General features: G+C 42.2%; 1 protein-coding gene across 2 annotated transcripts in view; it reads right to left on the bottom strand.

Moving 5' to 3' along the window:
- Positions 1-18327, bottom strand: part of ARSB (arylsulfatase B) — a 266796-nt gene that overhangs the window by 236563 nt on the left and 11906 nt on the right. For both annotated transcript variants that reach the window (XM_066381697.1, XM_066381698.1), the window contains exon 2: positions 3840-4026. In XM_066381697.1, coding sequence (XP_066237794.1) covers positions 3840-4026 — 187 coding nt within the window. The remainder of the gene's footprint in view (positions 1-3839; positions 4027-18327) is intronic.

Below are 18327 nucleotides of genomic sequence, written 5' to 3'. Positions count from 1 at the left end.
TGACACCCACTGGTGAAAGACACATACTTTCCCAGACAGGGGTTTTCTAGACAAAACAGGGCCACATGATCAAACTAACACATGGTGTGCTAGGATTAGATTTTTCTACCAATGGTGATCTCAATTTCACTGCATATTTAAATAGTATTAACTGCCTATCCTATAATTTAGACTTAACCATGGAAGGAAATAGGTTTTCTCAACAAATAGTTGTTGCTGCAAATGTTCCATATTTTCCTAAAATATTAAAATAAGCTGTGCTGCATATTGTATGGTTCCATTTATATGAAATGTCCAGAACAGGCAATCTAGTAGAGACAAAAAGTAGGTTCGTGCTGGCCTAGGGCAAGGAAAAGCTGGGAGCGACTGCTAACAGGGACAGGGTTTCTTCTGGGGCTGATGGAAATGTCCTGCAACTGGACTGTGATGCCAGTAGCACAACCCTGTGCGTGTATTGAACATCATTGAATCGAACACTGTAATTGGGTGAACTGCATGGTATGCAAACCACACCTTGATAAAGTTGTTAAAAAGGAATGAGCTGTGCTGCACTCGGAGCTGTCCCCTAACACTGCTTAGGAACTGCGAAGGCGGATGATAGGCCTGCTCCAGCCTTTCCTCAGTCCTGAACGTTTCGTAGCATCGCAATGAGAAGTCTTGCACAGCTTATGCAATAAACCAACTCATTTTTAATTAATTTCCTTCTTTTCCATGATTCATTAAAGTCAAGGCCCTGAATTCAATGAACGCCTTGGTTTTAAGATAAAGTTTTAAATGGTAGTTTTCCTCCTAATATATAAGAGAAAGAGAGATCCCATGTGTTTACTAATTAATATGTAATAGAGAAAGAACTATATCCACAAAAATATTTTCAGCCCTTATATGGGTGCTTAGATGGATTCTGTTTGGGGTTCTGTTTGGGGTTTTTAATAACTACTGGGTATCAGAGCTCGAGGGAATCTCTCAGGTTCATTATCCATAAATGTAAACTGTTTTTATCATTTGGGAGAAAATATGCACAGAATAGATTTAAGAGAGGCATGACCTATAAAGATTAAAAAGGTATTATAAGTAGGGAGATACTAGAAATAGAACTATATATTCATATACTTGACCAAACTGACACCAAGTACCTGTGTGACAGTCACTTAGAGCTTTTCTCCTAAAAGTGATTCACAAATGTGAACTTAACATGCTGAGCCTAAAGAAGATGGCAGCCTATGCTTTCTGGGAGGGAAAAATACTTCTTGAAGAGCTAAATCTCTGACCACTCTATTTGACAGCATTATTGAGATATGATTCATATATATACAAGTCCCCCATTTAAAATGTACAATTCAGTGATCTGTAGTGTAGTCACAGAGTTCTGTACCCAGCCCCACAATCATCCGACTGCTTTTTAACAGAGCAGCAGAGTCACAGCAGTGGCAGCAGCTGCATGTCCCTGGGCCTTCTGTGCCTGCAAGTCTCCGTTCCACTGAGTATAAGGTATCTGTCTATTCATCGAGGCCCTGGTTAGGCTTCTTAATGCTCAGGAAAGGATATCATTTCTATTTTTTTTCCAATTGAATTTTTAAATATATAACTTAGTTTTTAATAAAAGATTTTTTAAAAAATATCCGCAGTTTTTCCTCTTGCCATAGTATAGATACTGACCTATACTTTAGCGAACACCTGACTGAAAGTTTTCAATACACAGGCTGTTTTATCTTTTAGAATTTCCAAAATGACAAAGGTCTTATATCCAAGCCTGAGTTAGGGCTCAGGGCCAATGTGCTAGCATCTCAACTTTAACCCCGATTTAACGAGCACCACAGAGCTACGTGCTTCGACTGCACTGTTTGACCACTTAAAATACTTTTACTGTAATGCACTTTGGTGCTCTGGCCCTATCTGGCATAAAAGAAAATGCCTCAAGAAACATCTGTAAGAAAACCATCACTCTATTACTAAAATGTCTTTGAGGGCACTCTCTGCCTTACCTTCTCCCAAAGGAGGAATTTCTCTCAGGTCTTAGAGCCAAAAAATACTTTACTCTTCCTGAACATCTGGTTTCCATTTATCTTACAAATAATGTGACTCTTATAGACTTACCAATATTTTCTTTTGCTCTGGACATAAAAAAAATCTCAAATCTCAGAGTTAAATGTGAAGTCCACCTACAGCCATGAGTGTTGTTTTTGTTTGTTTTTAATTTGGTGTCAAGCAACTATCCCATCCTTTTCTATTCACTCTACTTTTTTTTTTTTTTACAGAGACAGAGAGAGGGACAGATAGGGACAGACAGACAGGAAGTAAGACAGATGATAAGCATCAATTCTTCGTCGTGGCACCTTCGTTGTTCATTGATTGCTTTCTCATATGTGCCTTGACCAGGGGGCTACAGCAGAGTGTGTGACCCCTTGCTCAAGCCAGCTACCTTGGGCTTCAGGCCAGCGACCTTGAGCTTCAAGCCAGCAACCATGGGGTCATATCTTTGATCCCACACTCAAGCCAGTGACCCTGTGCTCAAGCCAGCGGCCTCAGGGTTTCACGCCTGGGTCCTCTGTGTCCCAGTCCAATGCTCTATCCACTGGTCAGGCTCTATTCACTCTATTTTTTAAATTCTACTTATTTGTAAATGTTTTATGTTAAATATGTATTCCTTTTTGGATATGGCAAGTTGAAAATAAATGAAGATATAAAAGAAGGTAGGTAAGTGAAACAGTTAGACAGAAAGATAGTGAAATATGAAAAAGAACCCAGCAAAGGTGTCCAGCCACCATCAAAATAAACAGGTTATTTAAGATACGGCTCAGAACAGGTTTAAAGAGGGCACACTTTAAAACCAACTTTAGGTTTCACATTAGTTTGTATAGGACTATCAAGTTCATAAAATACTTGTAATTCTTTATCACCCTTTCTGTTACCACTTGTGTTTCCCTCCCACTTTACTTTTTGACTTAGCTTCCCCAATCTAGTGATTTCAAAACCAGACTCAGTGTAGGGCAAAAGACTGTCCAGGGAAAAACACCTTCCCCATCATCTTTATAAAAAACAAAACATAACCTCTGGACACAGCCCATGGAAGGAAAATATTCCACACATTTGTGAAGGAAATATTCTTGTTTGGGGTTTTGCCTGAAATTAAAAAAAAAAAAAAAATCATTCTGGCCCTGGCCGGTTGGCTCAGTGGTAGATCGTCGGTCTAGCATGCAGAAGTCCCGGGTTCGATTCCCGGCCATCTGCTTCTCCACCCCTCCCCCTCTCCTTCCTCTCTGTCTATCTCTTCCCCTCCCGCAGCGAGGCTCCATTGGAGCAAGGATGGCCCGGGCACTGGGGATGGCTCCTTGGCCTCTGCCCCAGGCACTAGAGTGGCTCTGGTCGCAACAGAGCGACGCCCCAGAGGGGCAGAGCATTGCCCCCTGGTGGGCAAGCGTCGCCCCCTGGTGGGCGTGCCGGGTGGATCCCAGTCGGGTGCATGCGGGAGTCTGTCTGACTGTCTCTCCCCGTTTCCAGCTTCAGAAAATATAAAAAAAACAAACAAACAAAAAAAAACCCATTCTGTACTCCTCTTTGGTAATAAGATTTTCTAAGATACAGTGGTCTTAGATGTGAGGGTAGCAAATTTTCCAAAGGCTCCAACATGGCATTTAGCACCCCGGCAAAGGTAACTGCCTCCCTGGGGGCTCATGCCCACCATGAGTCATGTTTATGGAGGTGATCCCATGGCAGTGCTGACTGACTCACTCTGTGTTCAAGTTTCCAGTTACAGTATTTCACTTGATTGCACTTGAGTGTGTTTATGAGTCGGCTGCAGTCAGTCTGAGTTGTTAAAGAAACATGTGCAGTTCCATTACCAAAGTAGGTATCAAATCCACGGCGGGTTGGAAGGCATTCTTTCCGGTACATTCCCAGGTGCCATTTTCCGACCATATGTGTAGTATAGCCTGCTTCTTTTAGGAGCTGGGGCAGGAGTTTTTCATCCAGAGGAACGCAGCTGGGCTGACAGACCCAGATTATTTGGTGCTGTAAACCTGTGCGGATCTTAAAGAGATAAACATAAAATTATTAATTAATGATGCTGAAAGATTCTAAATAGGCAGTTAAAGTGGCTGCCCAATTTATTGGACATATCAGTAGTATAAGAATTTTTAACTCTACTCCTGTACTGGCTTGAGGCTATTTTTGAAAGGTACTTTAATAACTTATTCAAGTAAGTTAATGGACATAAACAGGATTTGAAAAAAAATGAAAAGCACTCAACAAATATTAGATGTCAAAAAATATTTGTTAAGACACTATGTTAGAAACCATTAACTTAAGTTTTCACTTTCTACTTCAATAAGGTAGCCATAATATAAGGTGTGGATCTATCCAGAAAAAAAGTGTTTAAACTTCTGCACATATGAATAGTGTTTGATTTGAAGGAGCTTCTATAGAAACATATAATCTTCCTAAGCTGAATCAGAAAAAAATAGAAAATCTGAATAGACTGATTATAAGCAGTGAAATCTAAGCAGTAATCAAAAAACTCCCAACAAACAAAAGTCCCAGATGGCTTCACTGGTGAATTTTACCAAACATTCAAAGAAGAACTAACACCTATTATTCTCAAACTATGCCAAAAATCTGAAGACAAGGGAAGGCTCCCAAGCTCATCTTTTGAGACCAGCATTATCCTAATTCTAAAACCAGATAAAGACACTACAAAGAGAGAAAAATATAGGCCAATATACCTGATGAACATACATGCTAAAATGCTCAAAAAAATATTAGCAAATCGAATACATTAAAAAGAAGACTACACAATAATGAAGTGGGATTTATTCCTGGAATGCAAAGTTAGTTCAATATCTGCAAATCAATGTGATATGCCACATAAACAAAATGAAGGGTAAAAATCATAGAATTATATCAATAGATGCAGAAAAAGTTTCTGACAAGATCTAGCACTGATTTATAAGAACTCTCCATAAAGTGGGAATAGAGGGAACATATCTCAACAAAATAAAGGCCACATATGACAAACCCACAACTAACATTATACTTAACAGGGAAAAACTAAAAGTGTTTCCATTAAAATCAGGAACAAGACAAGGATGTCTGCCTTTACCACTCTTATTCAACATAGTACTGGAAGTCCTAGCCAAAAAAAATCAGACAAGAAGAAGAAATAAAAGGCATCCAAATTGGAAAGAAAGAAGTAAAACTGTCATTATTTGTAGATGGCATAACATTGTATATAAAGAATACTAAAGATTCCACCAAAAAAGGTACTAGAACTGACAAATAAATTTAGTAAAATATCAGGATACAAAATAAATATTCAGAAATTGGTTGCACTTTGATAAACCAATAATGAATTGTCAGAAAGGGAAACTAAAAAAACAATCCCATTTATAACTGCAATTAAAAAGAAAAAAAAAAGCCTGACCAGGCAGTGGCGCAGTGGATAGAGCGTCAGACTAGGATGCGGAGGACCCAGGTTCGAGACCCCGAGGTCGCCAGCTTGAGCACGAGCTAATCTGGTTTGAGCAAAAAGCTCACCAGCTTGGACCCAAGGTCACTGGCTCAAGCAAGGGGTTACTCGGTCTGCCGAAGGCCCACGGTCAAGGCACATATGAGAAAGCAATCAATGAACAACTAAGCTGTCGAAACAAAAAACTGATGATTGATGCTTCTCATCTCTCTCCGTTCCTGTCTGTCTGTCCCTATCTATCCGTCTCTCTGACTCTCTCTCTGTGTTCCTGTAAAAGATAAAATAAAAAGAAAAAGAAAAAAAAAAACACCTAGGAATGATATTTAACCAAGGATGCAAAAGACCTATGCTCGAAAAATTGTAAGACAGTAAAGAAAGAAACTAAAGATACAAATAAATGTAAGCATGTACTGTGTTCATGGATAAAGAGAATTAATATCATTAAAATTTTTCTGCTACCCAAAACAATCTATATATTCAACTTAAATCCTACCAAAATATCAATGGCATATTTCACAGAACTAGAACAAATAATCCAAAAATAATAGGAACCATAAAAGACCCCAAATAATCACAGCAATCTTAAGAAAGAAAAACAAAATTAGAGGTATATCACATTACCTGATTTCAAACTATACTATAAGGTTATAGTAGTCAAAACAGCATGGTAATAGTGTAAAAATCCAGACATATAAATCAATGGAATAGAATAGAGAGCTCAGAAAGAAACTCTCCCCTATAGGGTCAATTAATATGACAGAGGAGGCAAGAATATACAGTGGAGTAAAGACAATCTATTTAATAAAGGTGCTGGGAAAACTGGACAGATACATGCAAAAAAATGAAATTAGACCACCTTCATACATTGTATATAAAAATAAACTCAAAATGGATTAAAGACTAAAATGTAAGAATGAAAACCACAAAACTCCTAGAAAAAATACAGGCACAGTAAAATCACTGATATAACACATAGCAATATTTTTTCCAATACATCTCCTAGAGCAAGTGAAATAAACAAACAAATAAACCAATGAGACTAAATCAATCTAAAAAGTTTTTTGCACAGAAAAGAAAATCATCAATAAAATAAAAAGACAACCTACTAAATGGAAGAGTATATTCACCAGTGATACATCTGATCAGCAATTAATCAAAATTTATAAAGAATTCATACAACTCAACACTAAAAAACCCAAAAAATCCAATTAAAAAATGGGCAGAGGACCTGAATAGACATTCCTCCAAAGAAGAAATACAGATGACTAATAGACATATGAAAAGATGCTGAATATCACCAATCATCAGAGATGCAAATTAAAACCACAATGAGCTATCACCTCACCCTGTCAGAATGGCTACCATCTATAAATTAACAGACAAGTATTGGAGAAAATGTGGAAAAAGGGTACCCTCATGTACTGCTGGTTGGAATGCAGCCTGGTACAACCACTATAAAGAACAGTATAGCCATTCTTCAAAAAATTAAAAATGGGCTCTGGCCAGTTGGCTCAGCGGTAGAGCGTCGGCCTGGCGTGCGGGGGACCCGGGTTCGATTCCCGGCCCGGGCACATGGGAGAAGCGCCCATTTGCTCCTCCACCCGTACCCCCTCCTTCCTCTCTGTCTCTCTCTTCCCCTCCCGCAGCCAAGGCTCCATTGGACCAAAGATGGCCCGGGCGCTGGGGATGGCTCCTTGGCCTCTGCCCCAGGCGCTAGAGTGGCTCTGGTCGCGGCAGAGCGACGCCCCGGTGGGGCAGAGCATCGCCCCCTGGTGGGCAGAGCATCGCCCCTGGTGGGTGTGCCGGGTGGATCCCAGTCAGGTGCATGCGGGAGTCTGTCTGACTGTCTCTCCCCGTTTCCAGCTTCAGAAAAAAAAAAAAATTAAAAATGGAACTGCTTTATGACCCAGAGATTTCACATCTGGGTATATTTCCGAAGAAACCCAAAACACTAAAACAAAAGAATATATGCACTTCTGTGTTCACTGCAGCATTACTTACAATAGCCAAGATAGGAAAGCACTCAAGTGCCTATCAAAAGACAAGTGGATAATAGAGTGGTGGTACATCTATGTAATGGAATATTACTAGGCCATGAAAAAGAACAAAATCTTAACCATCTGACAGCATAAATGGAGCTAGAGGGTATTATGCCAAATATAATAAGTCAGTCAGAAAGACAAATACCATATTATTTCACTTATATGTGGAATCTGAAAAGCAAAATAAACAAACAAAATTGAAACAGAATCATAAATACAGAGAACAGACTAATGGTCCCGAGGGGAGAGGGGGTTGGGGGACCGGGTGAAAGGTGAAGGGATTAAGAAGTACAAATCGGTGGCTACAAAATAGTCATGGCTACAAAAGTACAGCAGAGGGAATACAGTCAATAATACTGTAATAATTATATATGGTGTCAGGGGGCACTGGAAATATTAGAGGGACACATTGTAAAGTATATATATGACTGTCTAACCACTATGCTGTACACCTGAAACTAATACAAACCAATAATGAATGTAACATGTAATTGAAAAAAGGGAATAAAGCCAAATTTGATAATAAAAAAGAAGGAAATTCTATAACCTTTCAATGTTTGGTGATTTTTTAGAGGTTACTTAACAGTATAATGAAAATGATTATTTGCATTTTACTTTAAGTAAACCATTAATTTTAAAAGACAGTGACCAACTTTTCTTTTAAAATAAGGGGCCATCTGGCCCACCAGCTGGGAATGGCTCACACAAGGATGTCCAGGGTGCAAGGACCACACAATAACTAGCTTTAAGAAATGTTCACTTGTTGAATCTTGGTATGACATTAAAATCGAATATCCACAGTTATGTAGAAAGGCTATTAAAATAACCCTCCCTTTTCCAACTATATATCGTGGGAGACTATTCTTCATCAATGTTTACCCAAACATTATATCAGAACGGAATAAATGCAGAAGCAGATGTAACAATCCAGCCATCTTCTATGAATAGAAGACATGTACAAAAATATGAACAATACCATTTTTCTCTTGTAATTCTTTCGTTTTGGAAAATAAGGTTATCTTTCATACATGAGGTTAACATGTAAAGTTCTGATACAGTAAATTTTGAAAGGTATAAGCCTCACAAACATAAGCTCTTTGAGGTCATGTATGGCCAGTAGTCGCCGCCGTCATGGCCATACACACGCAGGTTCTCAATGAATTCAGACAGATGGTAAAGAAATGGTGGAGCCAAAAAATGGTGGGCCATTCCTTTTATTAAAGTCTCACAACAGCTGATGAGCAAACACACAGCGCTCACAAAGCCCTGACACATTCTCTGATTCCACAACCCAGAGAATCTTCTCTGGTTCCTCCTAGAATCAAAGGCCTCACCAGTCTCAGTGGAGCTCACAAAGCCCTCAGCTCTGGTTCCCCATCTGCACACCCTGTCTTTCCCTGCCAGCATGGCTTCTTCTCCAGCACTCTGCATTCTCTCTGCTCTCACTCTGCCGACATGGCTTCTTCTCCAGCACTCTGCATTCCCTCTGCTCTCACTCTGCCGACATGGCTTCCTCTCCAGCACTCTGCATTCCCTCTGCTCTCACTCTGCCGACATGGCTTCTTCTCCAGCACTCTGCATTCCCTCTGCTCTCACTCTGCCGACATGGCTTCTTCTCCAGCACTCTGCATTCCCTCTGCTCTCACTCTGCCGACATGGCTTCCTCTCCAGCACTCTGCATTCCCTCTGCTCTCACTCTGCCGACATGGCTTCTTCTCCAGCACTCTGCATTCCCTCTGCTCTCACTCTGCCGACATGGCTTCTTCGCCCGCACTCTGCATTCTCTCTGCTCTCACTCTGCCGACATGGCTTCTTCTCCAGCACTCTGCATTCCCTCTGCTCTCACTCTGCCGACATGGCTTCTTCTCCAGCACTCTGCATTCTCTCTGCTCTCACTCTGCCAACATGGCTTCTTTTTCCCTTCTCCTGCTCTCTTTTCAAAACTTTCTGGTGTAAAAACCTCTCCTTCAACAAACATTAGCAAAACAATGTATCCTCCTAAACAGGAAGGTAATTTTCAATTTCACAGACCATATATACCTAGTTCTGCCCAGAGCCATTTTGTAACAATAAAAGTGAGCAAACTCAAAAAATACAAATTTTACAAATTCATTTTCCCAACAGGTTCTCAACAATTTTTAAGCACATGCATTGGTCCTAAAACCTCAAACCATAAAGTTTGAGAACTGATGCTATAATGTCTGATAGTGATCATTGCTATGAGGATAATAAAGTGGGACACAGACAGTGACAGGGTAGCAAAAGAAAGCTTTGAGGAGGAGATACTAGAACAGTGTTCTGAATAAAGTGAGAGGTGCGAGCCTCGCAAAAATCACAGGCAAGAGCGATATAAGCATAAGGAGTAAAAAATGCAAAAGTCCTGGGACTGGAACTTGCTAGGCAAGCTGGAAAGCCAGGGTGGAAGTCAGTGTGGCTGTAATCATGATAGCTGACGCTGCTCCCTCTGAGGGGCACAGTGGGGGAGGGGCTGTCCCCAAGGGCTTCCCTCCTTACCCGCCCAGCCCCCCTTTCCTTAAAACATCACACCTCCCTGTCCTGGCTTTGTATGAAGTGGAAATGGGGTCCCACATCCAACTCTGCTTTGGGGGCCAGCTTTCCCTACCACTGGGCACCCCTGATTTCTGGAATAAGCGGGGCTCTGGGTCACTGAAGTCTGACAGAGCCAGTTCCCAACCCAGGCCATGACTCTGGCACCTCTATATCAGTTGTCAGGCAGCTAGCAAGCAATTACTAATAAATGGTTTAAAAAAATGTGTTCGCAAATGATTTATTTGGCCATAGAACAGGATTAGGAAAGTTTTTTTTTTTTTCCTGTGACAGAGAGAGGGACAGATAAACAGGAAGGGAGAGGGATGAGAAGTATCAATCCTTCATTGTGGAACCTTAGTTGTTCATTGATTGCTTTCTCATATGTGCCTTGACTGGGGGGGGGGGGGGGGGGGCTACAGAGCAAGTGACCCCTTGCTCAAGCCAGCAACCTTGGGCTCAAGCTGGTGAGCCTTGCTCAAACCTGATGAGCCCTCAGTCAAGCTGGTGACCTCGGGGTCTAGAACCTGGGTCCTGTACATCTCAAGTCCGACACTCTATCCCTGTGCCACCGCCTGGTCAGGCAGGAAAGATGTTTCATGGAATTCAAAACACCCAGTGGAGATCAATGCTATGTGCAAATTTCTCATCCATCTCACGCAGAGAATTAACTCTGAGATGCTGGGCACGACCAAGGGACTCTAGGCCACTCAGCTTTCCTAAGCCATGGGCACCATGCCAGGCAGTCAGCCGAAGCCTGCTTCTATTATCTGCAATAACACAGAGCAGGGAATTTGTTCTTTTCAGTTCCTGAGAATTTATTTGACAGAGCATTTTTATGGCATTACTGGGGAGTGGAAGCCAAACTGGATGACAGCCAAAAACCATGTTTTTGGTCTGTTCAAACACTATTTGAAGTAAGGAAGCTGTAATGTACAGACAAGCAGTAAACAGCAGGTGCTGAGCTTGTTCCAACCCAGCACTTCAAACTAGCACAGAATTATAAAGCCGCACCATGCTGCACCCACAGGATGACAACAGAGCACCAACAGGAATCAAAAGAAAAAATATAAACATCCCTTGTAAATGCAACAGCCTCTAAACAATTCCATCCTGACACCCATCTTTGATGAGAGTAAGTGTAAAAAAAAAATGAAGCTAATACATACAAGTCCAGAAGGATTACTCTGTCTCTCTCTCTACCACAGGTAGCTGTCTTTTCTTCATTAAACCAAGTCCTCTCACAAAAAACAGAATCACCTATGATTTTACTTGACCATCAATGACTTCCTCTGCAAAGGCAAAGGGTTTGCAAATTTAGTGAAGGACCTGGCTTGTCTCTGGGTTCTTTCTGTAAGATAAGTGGTGGGAAATCCTTGTTTACAAGTTCTGTTATGCATAAGAATTTATCTGAACCTGTGGGTTACCCTGCTAGTAAACCCAAATACTGTCAGTGTAGTCTCATGAGCTTAAAAGAGAAAAATCAATCTCTCGAACCCTATCTTTTGGATGGGGAAGATGGGACAGGGCCATTTCTACATCAGAACCTCTAACAATTCCTCTTTCAGAGGTCTGGGCAGTCTATTGATTCATAACCTATTTGGAAGCTCAGAGCACCATCTCTCAGCTACACTTACAATAAACCCTTCCAGGAACTCACTGAAGCACTACCACACACATGGCAATGAACGCTCTTTCTCTCCTCACCTCAAAGTGTTGAGATAACACCTGGCCTGCCAGTTTCCTGTGCAAGATGAACTCATACCTTCATTGCACCTGTGTATTTGTGCAACATCTCCTGCTCAAGGACTTGAAAATTCAAAAAAAAAAAACCCAAACAAACAAACAAACAAACAAAACACTGGAGGAGCTCTGCCCCTCCACTTATATACCAGAGAGCTCAGAAGGAAGTTTCGAGGCCAAAACACAATCTCAGAACACGCTGGGAGCCAGCCAGGAGCTCAGAACAGCCAGTGCCTCGGGCAGTATACTACGAATTTTTACCATGGTCAACTACCACTCATGCCACCTTAGCGTTTATTTCTGGAGATGCCCTACAGTGTAGTCCCCAACCCCCGGGCCATGGACTGGTACCAGTCCGTGGGCCATTTGGTACTGGTCGCAGAGAAAGAATAAATAATTTACATTATTTCCGTTTTATTTATATTTAAGTCTGAACGATGTTTTATTTTTTTAAAAATGACCAGATTCCCTTTTGTTACATCTGTCTAAGACTCACTCTTGACGCTTGTCTCAGTCACGTGATACATTTATCCGTCCCACCCTAAAAGCTGGTCCGTGAAAATATTTTCTGACATTAAACTGGTCCATGGCCCAAAAACGGTTGGGGACCACTTCCCTACAGGACAAATGGATAGTGGAGAATCTTCTCCCTCCCCTCCGTAAGCCTTCTAAAAAGCTGTCAGCTGCCCAGGTTGCTGAAGCCAAGGGCTACAGAACACACATTATGCATGTCAGGGGCCCAGTTTCGCCATCTGGCCAGGTCCTTCAGAACTCAGGCTGCAGAACTGGCTGGTGTCATGACAGTTTTAAGTGTCTATTTATTTTGGTATTGATTAGCAAGGAGTGTAAATCTCTGACTAAACCCACAAAGGGATGTTGTTTGTAAAAAAGAATAAACAAGGCAAAAACTGTCTCAGTGCCTCCCTCTGTTTAAATGATTAATCCAGCCAAAAGCCCAAAATGAAAAAAAAAAAGGAAAACATGGAAGAAAAATTTTTAGTAAAGTGATATAAGAAAAACCAAAAAGTGTTACTAGCTAGGAAAAAGCTTATGCTCAAAGTGATTCTTGAAATAATAAACCTCAAAATTCAATCAATAAAACCCTCCATAAGTCAATGGGTCATATTCTACTCATCCCCAGACTCATTTATTTCCTCATATCCAATTACTTGGGAAGTTAAATATATAAAATATGGAATTATGGTCCTGGTCAGCTGGCTCAGTGGTAGAGTGTTCGCTTAGCGTATGGACATCCGAATTTGATTCTTGGTCAGGGCACACAGGCAAACAACCACCTGCTCTCTGCCTATACCTTCTCTCTATATATCTTCTTCTTCCCATCCTGCAGCTATGGCTTGGATGGAGCAAGTTGGCCCCATATCCTGAGGAGAGCTCCATGGCCTCGCCTCAAGCACTAAAATAGCTTGTTGCTGAGCAACGGAACAACAGCCCCAGATGGGCAGAGCATTGCCCTGTAGGGGGCTTGCCAGGTGGATCCCAGTCAGGGCACATGCAGGAGTCAGTGTCTCTGCCTCCCTGCTTCTCACTTAAAAAAAATAAAAAATAAATTTTAAAAAAATGTTTTTAAATATGGAATTAATTCTTTAACATATCTTCAATACTTATAGAATAAGGCCTCCAGATGCCCCTTCCCTTCTAAGAAAATGTGTCTTGGATCAAGAAGGACACCTGGGAAAACAAAAGACCCATCAGAGAAAGCCATCCTCAGGGCCACCTGCGTTGGAAGCCTGATGTGGTTTCAGTGAGTGGCCACCTTGCTTGTTACTATGGACCTAATGCATCCTTTGTTCCTTCCCCTGAGAGTCAGAATAAAGACTAACAAGTGCTTTTTCTTTGGAGGCACCTATGACCTTTAGACCAGGGGTCCCCAAACTTTTTACACAGGGGGCCAGTTCACTGTCCCTCAGACCGTTGGAGGGCCAGACTATAAAAAAAAACTATGAACAAATCCCTATGCACACTGCACATATCTTATTTTAAAGTAAAAAAACAAAACGGGAACAAATACAATATTTAAAATAAAGAACAAGTAAATTTAAATCAACAAACTGACCAGTATTTCAATGGGAACTATGGGCCTGCTTTTGGTTAATGAGATGGTCAATGTCCGGTTCCATATTTGTCACTGCTAGGCGTAACAAGTGATATGACGCGCTTCCAGAGCCGTGATGCAGGCGTCCAGTGTGACCAGAAGTAGTACTATACGTGAGTGACGCCGCGCTTTGCTTCGCCGCCACATACAGTACTCCAGGACTCACTGACCACCAATGAAAGAGGTGCCCCTACCAGAAGTGCAGCAGGGGCCGGATAAATGGCCTCAGGGGGCTGCATGCGGCCCGCCAGCCGTAGTTTGGGGACCCCTGCTCTAGACGACATGCTCTCCTATCTCTCATTCCTTGGATGCCTTTGCCAGGGATCCTATAAACAGCTGCAGTGTGTGACATGTAACCTCCCCCAAGCACTACTCTTCTAATCTCAGAGTCCAGGGGACAACCAACCAGGGACAGGGCCTGCTGAGAGGCAGGCATGTGGAAGTGTGATAGAGAATGAGTCGCGGCCCATTGGGAACAATGAGGGAGAGTCAGGGAGGTGAGGCGTCCACAGGCAGCACGGCTCCTGTCCAAGCCATAGGACACAATGCCCTGTTCTCCTTGCGAGTAAGAACAGTGGCTCAGGTTCCTTAAGGATGAAACCGTGCAGCCATCTTTCACTGCTTCTCTTCTCTGTCAAGGTTTAGAGTTCTGGTGGAGTGGTTCTCTCAGTTCCTAAGGTAAGAATGTTCCCAGGAGGTAAGGACCAAAGTTACTTATTTCCCCCAAAAGGAAGTGTTCCCATCAAGGCCGACAACTCTTATTACCCTTTAATCCTGTTAATTTCTTAAAAAGGAAGCAAGGGTCTTAGAAATGACTTGTGGACCCTAAGCAGTGAAGACAGTGAGGCTTCAGGAGATGCTCAGGTGTCAGAGTACTTGACACACTCACTCATTTACTTGTTCAACATTGAGGGATTCTCTAGGCCAGAGGTAAGCAAGACAAGCCAGTGGAGAAGTCAGACTTGAGGACGAGCATTCTCACTTAACGTCTACCAAGGGTGCACAGGTATAATGAATATTTTGTATTGAATAAACTCAATTTGTAAAAATATGGAAATTTAGTATTCTCAAGTTTTCTACATGAACTAAAAGCAGTATGCAAATTCTATTAGAAAAGCTGAAGGGTCTTAATTAAACCATTTTTATAAACATCTTTATTGCATGTTATGTTATTGAAATATATTTGACATATAACTTTGTAAATTTAAGATGTACCACATGTTGATACATTTAAACATTGTGATGTGATTGCCACTGTAGTGATAACTGACACCTCTATCGCATTATACAACTATCTTTTCTTTTTAGCAGATGGAATCATTACGTTCTAGTCTGAGCAAGTTTGATGATTACTACACCATAGTGCTGACTATATTCACTATACTGTGCATTAGATTTCTAGGTCTTACTTACTACTTGTTCCAAGTATGTACTCTTAAATAACATCTGTCCCGTTCCTTACCCCTTTAAGCATTTTTAAGTTAACATTTTTAATCTTGAGATTTTAAACAAGAGGGAAGTAAATATAAAATCTATTCCATTATATTCATAATATGCCTCCAGAGGATACCAAGAAACTAAGAAATGGGCTACCTATGAGAAGGTAGGGAGAAGGGCCACGGAACCGGATAAAAAGGTCTCTTTTTTTTTTTTTTTTTTTTTTTTTTTTTTTTTTGTATTTTTCTGAAGCTGGAAACAGGGAGGCAGTCAGACAGACCAGACAGACTCCCGCATGCGCCCGACCGGGATCCACCTGGCACGCCCACCAGGGGGCGATGCTCTGCCCATCCAGGGCTTCGCTCTGTTGCAACCAGAGCCACTCTAGCACCTGGGGCAGAGGCCAAGGAGCCATCCCCAGCGCCCGGGCCATCTTTGCTCCAATGGAGCCTTGGCTGCGGGAGGGGAAGAGGGAGACAGAGAGGAAGGAGAGGGGGGTGGGGGTGGAGAAGCAAATGGGCGCTTCTCCTATGTGCCCTGGCCGGGAATCGAACCCGGGTCCCCCGCACGCCAGGCTGACGCTCTACCGCTGAGCCAACCAGCCAGGGCAAGACTCCTAATTTCTTAATTTGGCTAATTGATTGTGTGGCAAGACATCCGTCCGTTGACTCGTTATCTCACGGTTTCATCATAACACTTGGAGAGGCTCTCCTGAGTCACTATTACCCAACCTGCTTTATCTCTTCCCCATATATACTGTCATGCCATTTAAATTCACTTTGCTCATTTGTTTGTGTTTATTTTACCCTGTCTTGATAACCCCTTCCCCTAGCCTCATTCCCAACAGGCTATAAGCACCAGGAGAGCCAAGTATATAGCACAATGCCCAGCACAAAGAGTTACTCAATAAAAACTGAATGAAAAAATGAATGAATGCATGCATTATAAAGGTGATGGACTAAAAGCTTTCCCTCTAAGGTGAGGAATAAGAAAAGGATGTCCACTCTCACCATTTTTATTCAACAATGTACTGAAGGATCTACTCAGAACAATTAGGCAAGAAAATGAAATGAAAGATATTGAGATTGGTAAGAAAGAAGTAAAGCTATTTCTATTTGTAGATGTGAGGATCTTGTACAGAGAGAGAATCATAAAGAACATGTGTACATACATACATTATTAGAACTAATCAGTTTCACAAGGTTGCAGGATATAGATCAATATATAAATGTCAGTTACATTTTTATACACTAGCAATGAACAATTGAAAATAAAATTAAGAAACAATTCCATTTACAACAGATAATAAAAAGGAGAAAAACTTAGAAATAAGTTTCTAGAAGCAAAACAAGCAGCTTGTGCACCCCATAAGGGAGTGTTGGGCAAGGTTAATCTCTCCTTCTACCAGTAGATGGGGTTGGTGAATATGACAATGTTCATTTACCAAGCCACACATTCGCTAAGGGACCCAAGTGCCTTCAAGTCAAAGAAATTTAGAGCTACAGAGCTTTAGAGCTTAGCCCAATTCCCATTTTTTCCAACAGTGGAAAATGATGTCTACAAGGTTGGTCTGAAACTGACACAACAAAGAATGAAACCTATACCCATAATCATTAACTGGTCCACCTAATACCTTAACAAGTTAAAAAACTAAAACTCAGAACTTCTTGGGAATATAAAGTTCTGTCAGTCAACCTAGTCTTGCTTATTACTTTTTCTAATCTAAAGTTAAGTGATTATGGGAACGGGACTCTCTAAATATTAAAGCATAACTGTTAAATTCACAGATACGGCTACTGAGTAGTTCCTTCCGGTACTTAATTTTAGATTCCAAGATGGCAACAAAATAGGCAGATGATCCAACTACCACCTCCCAGGACCAAATGGGATTACATCTTAATTTAAGAACAATCATCTTGAAAAGCCAACTTTGCACTAAAGGAAGAGGAGTCTATAACCAAGGATCACAGAAGACACATCAAGACTGGTAGGAAGGGCAGAGACGCGGAGAGGGCAGCCCCGCTCCCAGGAGCCAGCAGCAGCCCGGAGGGTCACCTAAAAGGTGTGGGTGCTCAGCCCCAGGCCCAGAGCCCCAGCCTAGAGCCCCAGACCCTAGAAAAGGCACCCACACAGCACTTGGCCATGAAAAGAGCTGGGCTGCTATCAGTGAGAAAGAGACGGAAATCTCAGAGACACAGGCTCCATCTTAAAGGGACAGCAAAGAAAATCACAGCCACTTACCCGGGCCTCCAGTAGAGGAAGAGCTGAGAGGACTAGAGTTGCATGAGGAGAGTGTAAAGTTGTAGGCCCAAAGAGAGACACTGTGGGGGACAGCCACCAAAACCCCTGTGCTGAGTCATTCTCCAATACTGCAGTCGCCATCTTTCTTAGGTGGAGTCTCCCCTCTGTGCGGCATCAGCCCGGGGAAAGCAACTGCTCCGCCCTCGGGAGTCTCTCCTGCCCCAGTCATGAAGTCAGGTCGTTCTGAGAGGCCAGGAAACAGAGGGCATGGCAGTGACTCAGTTTTCCAGTGTTGAGGCTGGAGCTTCCCTCTACACGCTTCCAAGTCTAAACTGGTGATTCTGCCTCAGGGGAGACTCAGAAGAAACTGTCCGGAGTGTGGGCAAACGACACCTCAGGGTCTCAGAGACCACACCCACTGGACTGCTTGGGCCACATCCTACTGAGGTCTGTGAAAAAAGTCTGGACTGACTGATACCTGGGACCAAGAGGCAGAGCCACACCCACCACACTTCCTAATCCCTGAATTGCCACAGGCTCTAGACTCTAGCAGAGGTTTTTTCAGTGGCCCAGCCTAATAAGCAGCCAGCAGACAGAGGCTGCAGGAGGCGGGACTCAGGGAACCTGGCCTTTAAAGTGACCTTTGCCCAGGCCCAGTGTGGGTAAAAGCCAGGCTAGGTGTGCAGCTTGGTATTTCCATGTGCACCTGGGCCCAGCAGAGGTAGCCACAAACTCTGGATTGT

This window comes from Saccopteryx leptura, chromosome 4 (genome assembly GCF_036850995.1).
Source record: "Saccopteryx leptura isolate mSacLep1 chromosome 4, mSacLep1_pri_phased_curated, whole genome shotgun sequence".
NCBI lineage: Eukaryota > Metazoa > Chordata > Mammalia > Chiroptera > Emballonuridae > Saccopteryx > Saccopteryx leptura.
Note: the sequence above shows the minus strand (reverse complement) of the source record. Positions and strands in the feature narration are given on the sequence as shown.